At 32.4% G+C, this 5,157-nt stretch overlaps 1 protein-coding gene across 1 annotated transcript in view; it reads left to right on the forward strand.

Moving 5' to 3' along the window:
* Positions 1 to 4,533, forward strand: part of LOC106457695 (nucleolar protein 4-like) — a 96,850-nt gene extending 92,317 nt beyond the window's left edge. The window contains exon 10 of the mRNA XM_022383700.1: positions 2,583 to 4,533. Within this exon, the coding sequence (XP_022239408.1) occupies positions 2,583 to 2,746 (164 nt within the window). The 3' untranslated portion in view covers positions 2,747 to 4,533. The remainder of the gene's footprint in view (positions 1 to 2,582) is intronic.
* The last annotated feature ends 624 nt before the right edge of the window (positions 4,534 to 5,157 follow it).

The raw sequence follows: 5,157 nt of genomic DNA on the forward strand, positions 1-5,157 counted from the left end.
CAACACTCACTACACTTATAATGTTTCACGGCACACACACTCCTCACGGCCCCCTTCCACTCCCTCATTAAAATCGTAATGGGCAGACATTAATTGAACTATTCTATCTGGATAAATGCATTTTGGCTCTTATGACTCCTCCTAGTTCGGGAAATCAATAGAAATCAAGCGTGACGTGACACATACTAGCTTTTATATAGGTTAGATATACAGGTGAAAAACAAAAAGCAGCGCAGAAAAAATCATGCAAAAAATCCCGGATACAAACAAAATTTGGGAAAGGGTAAAAATTTAACTTAGTAAAAGAGGGTACTTGGAAAGTAGGACTCACACAGTAATAGGGATACACAATCTAATAAATTTAGTCTCTATTCAAAATCCTCAATGTGGTTTGGTTTGTTTGGAATTTTGCGCAAAGTTTCACGAGGGCAATCTGCGCTAGCCGTCTCTATTTTAACAGTGATAGATTAGAGGGGAAGCAGCTAGTCAACACCACCCACCGAAAACTCTTGGGCAAGTTTTTACCAATGAATAGTGCGATTGATCGTCACATTATAACGACCCCACTGTTGAAATGGCGAGCATATTTGGGGACAGTGATTCGAACCTGCAACCCTCAGATTGTGAGTCGAGCGCCTCGAGTGTGAGAGAAAATTTACAATTAAGAACAGATATTAGTGCTTATGTTCCACAGTGTATTCCCCTTTTAAAGTACCATTTAACGTCTTCAACCAGTTGCTCCTCATGAAACAGAATTTATAAAAATAAAACTGAGTTAATGCAACCAGAGCAGTGATAAAAATTAATAAAATTAGATGAAAGGAAACTGAAGTTTCCAAAACATAAGTAACAATAAAACCTTACTTAATTAACCACGTTCCAAAACATAAGTAACAATAAAACCTTACTTAATTAACCACTTTCCAAAACATAAGTAACAATAAAACCTTACTTAATTAACCACTTTCCAAAACATAAGTAACAATAAAACCTTACTTAATTAACCACTTTCCACTCTTTTTATATTTTTATCAACTGTTTGTCCTTTTTTAACTGTTGAACTGTTTTGAACCCTCCCTGCTTACTACGAGTTAGGAAAAAATTGTTAAAAAACCGATCATTTGTAACATAAGACCTCTTATTTTTTAATTTCGTTACCTTTCATTTTTGAAGAATTACCCTCTAACTTAAAGCTTCCCAGGGTATTTTCAAATACAGGTGCTACTGTAACAATTATTGTCTACGTAACAATAGGTTCACTATGGTGAATAAAAGACCAAAATCATCATATTTATGACATACTGTCTACTGATTTGTAATTTTTCTGATATGTTCTTGTCCAGTGTTTCTGTTGAGGGGTGGAATTTCCAAAAACAGGTATAACTCAGTGATGAGTGGTGAATTGAATGTTAAATTGGGCTTCATGCTCATTTTACGTATTTTAAGCAGTTTGTCTGTTGAATAATTTAGATGATTAAATCCTACATAAATATATGTTCGCTGTGGTTAGTAAAATACAACATAAATGCCATACTTGAGCTACATATACAGTTCTATAAAATTATATTTTTATTTTCTATTTATTATATGTTTGGGGAACTTATGGTTTATAGACTAACGAATATTTTATTCATAGGCTTAGAGAAGATCAATCAGTATATCCTTTGTTTTACAGCAATAATTTTAATCACTGACTTTTAATTTTAATCATATATATATATTATCAATAAGGATATGTATTAATACTATCAAGCTTCCAAGTTATGTTTTAAACACAGAATATTACGAAAGTACTGAAGAAGTCTCACCAAGTTTATTTTTACATGCACCTAATTTACATGATGTTTTTTCTAGAAGAGGGGAAAATATAACAACAGCATTCAATTTAAAGTACAGGAAAAATATTTCCAAAATGTATACTTTTCTGTGTAAAGTTCAAACGTTTCTTGTAAAAACATCCTAGAAAAATAAGCATGTATTTAGTTACCTTAGAAACAACCCGGAGGTTTTATATATTGTAAAAAAAAATACTTAAAAAACTCGAATCCTGGAAATTTCGATTTCAAAAAGAAGTTACGTTATTCGCATACAAATGTAATATAACTGTTTTTTGTTGTTGTTTCTTGATTCATTTACAAATCCTTTACAGGAATATAATTTCTTAATATTTTATTGATAAAAAAATCTAAATAAAAGATCTTCATACAGCACATTTATATCCTACATTATTTAAAACCTGTTATTTTAGATGGTAGTTTTTCTTGAAATTACAACGATCGCCAGATTGTTCTTATAACGAACAAAAATGCACTTTAAACAACATTGAAACTGATTTAGGCTTAAGTTGTTCGATGTTTGGTTTGTTCAGTTACACCAAATATCAAAACGACAAATTAAGTTCTGAAACCTATTTTTTAAAATAATGGTTTCATAACGAACTTTATAATCACTTCGCAATGAAGAACCATCATAACACAATATGGAAGATAAGAATATTAAACGAACAACACGATGTATAATAAACATTATTTGTGTAAAGTTCGAGAGTTATTTTGACGTTTAATAATTTATGGTACTTTTAGGTCCCACAGACTTGAGTATGAAGAAGACAGCTACAACAAAGTATTCCTTAAATCCAAGTGAAGTCAATGCAGTCAAACAGCTGGTTGCTGGCTACCGCGAATCCGCGGTGTTTCTTCTGCGATCAGCTGATGAACTGGAACAGTTGCTTTTACAACAAAATTAATTTTATACACCAATGTTTACCTCTTTGGTATAAAATTTGAATATAGAACGATCTACCATTAAGACCCTTCTAAGGTAACAGAACTGTAACCAAGTTAATGGTAATAATGCTATGATTTTTTTTATGATTTTTTTTTTTGGTACAGAGTTGTGTACAAATATATTTTGCCGTTTTTATTAGCGATCTTATACTTCACGGTGTTATTGTATTATTTTGCTACTAAAAGGCACCGAAAAGTTATTTTCATGTGCCAAGACTGATTATGACAATGATCTCTAAAAATGTACGGTGTAGTTCGTCTATAACAACCAAGTTTCTTGGATGTTGTCTTTTGAAATGATCTTATATTGCTGTGCTTACCTGTGGAATGTATGAAATATTGTCAATGTTCAGAATTCTTTATGTGTTTACCTGCCGAAGATGCAGATGGTACAAAATGATGAATAGTTGCATTGACATATATTCCAAATGGTGAAAATTTGTATTAAAAATATACTTTAAAAATTCTTTAATCCATAAAGTTTTACAAGTATTGAAGAACTGTGTTGTTTAGTCCTGGTCCAGTGTCGTTTGTAATGATTAGTAAGTTAAATGTAAAATATCAGAAGATATTACTCAAAGTTATTGAGGTTGTCCATTATTATGTTTTTGCATATTGACTATTTGTACAATTTTGTCTTGATTTTCGAGGCATGTTACTACCCCTAGTCATTAGAAGTGTAATGAGGAGAAAAATAAGTCATATCACGAGTAAAATATTTATACTTTCGAGCTAGTCAAAAAAGTCATTAAAAATAAAAAACTTCCCTATGTTCTAAACTGTTTCTTATACTGAGGCTATGCGTAAGGAAAATATACATTCCATATTTACTGAGTTTTGGAAGTAAATGTATGAATATCTTGAACAGTGTCGTAGTGTTAGTGCAATACCAGAAGCATATGATTGTTTATTAATAGTAATTAGCTCCGGCCATCAGCGATGATCAGAAATCTCTCGAAGTGTGGCAGGTAGGTTATTAGTTTGTTTTGGTACTTTGTGTATTCTCATGAGACTTGGATTACTTTCCGGCTTTAGAAAAAGCTCCAAGCAAGGCAGAAGTTACTTGGGTGTCCGACTTTGAACATCTTTTGACTGGTCTTCAAGTTATAAACGTGTTTATATATTTGATACAGTCCTTTTCTTTATTATTATTATTTTTGATTTGATTAATGTGTGATTGAAAAATAACTTCTAGTATATTTAATGTTAATTAAAATGTTTTGTTATTGGAACGAAAGTGAAAGATTTGAAGTGTTGTTGAAATGTAAGATTATTCTAAGTTTAAAAGATTGATCTGAAAAGAAATACTACAGCATTTCAACATATAGTATATATATATAAACACACAGATAGAGAGAGAAAAGAAATTTACGTACTTAATGAAATATTAGATTAAGCACTCAAGCTGTGGTTATTGAATTCCCTGAGTATCCTATTTCACAAAAATTACTTTGTTTAATTTGTGAGTGCGTGTGTGGCTTTAAAGCACACTTAATCCGTTCTGTGTTTCTTACGGTGTAATTCACTCATTTGTGGGCAGCCGTGACAACTGTTCATACAGCTTGTTATGATTAATTCGGTAAAGGAACTGTCATTCAGAAGGCTCTTTATATATATATTATTCCTGTAAACTCCCAGTGGAGCATAGGGCCGCAACAACACCTCGCGACCAGAAGTTGTTGTTGCTGTTACTTGTAGCAGGTTGATTTTTACGGGGTGGAGTTGCTAGCCCCGCGCCCAACCCTCCTCCTTTCTCATCCTGGACTTGGGACCAGGCAAAGGCGGAGGTTGGCATGTTTGGTGTGACGGGATTCGAACCCGCGACCCTCAGATTACGAGTCGAGCGCCCTAACCACCTGGCCATGCCGGGCCATTTATATATATTTACTAAAACAGAATTATTGAAATATGTTTTAAGAATACTGCATATAACTAAACATACGGCGATGGCGATCAATACGATCCATGACATTTTGGATATTTATATGTATTTGTTCATAGTTCTGATATGTTTCGTTTATTAACACCCATAAGAGAAATCCATGTTGTAGAAATACACTAATCCACGCGTACAATAACGAGATATATTTTTCCACTCAAATAACTGACACGCAACGAACATATAAGTCTGATTAAAGAATATTATGGACAAAGAACTAAATTTTACTTAGTATTCAACTCCATACTTCTTCATACTTCTGAATACTTCTTCCCTCCTTAAGTACGATAACGCTATGAGTTAAACTTTATACAATCAAAAAATGGTTCGTTCCAGATAATTTTATTTGAATCGAAGTCTAAATCGTTGTTTATAAAGTGTTCTTTTGTTAGAGCTAAGAAAATATTTAGAACTAATATTTATTTGTAGCAT

The sequence above is a fragment of the Limulus polyphemus genome, unplaced genomic scaffold (genome assembly GCF_000517525.1).
Source record: "Limulus polyphemus unplaced genomic scaffold, Limulus_polyphemus-2.1.2 Scaffold362, whole genome shotgun sequence".
Classification (NCBI taxonomy): Eukaryota; Metazoa; Arthropoda; class Merostomata; order Xiphosura; family Limulidae; genus Limulus; species Limulus polyphemus.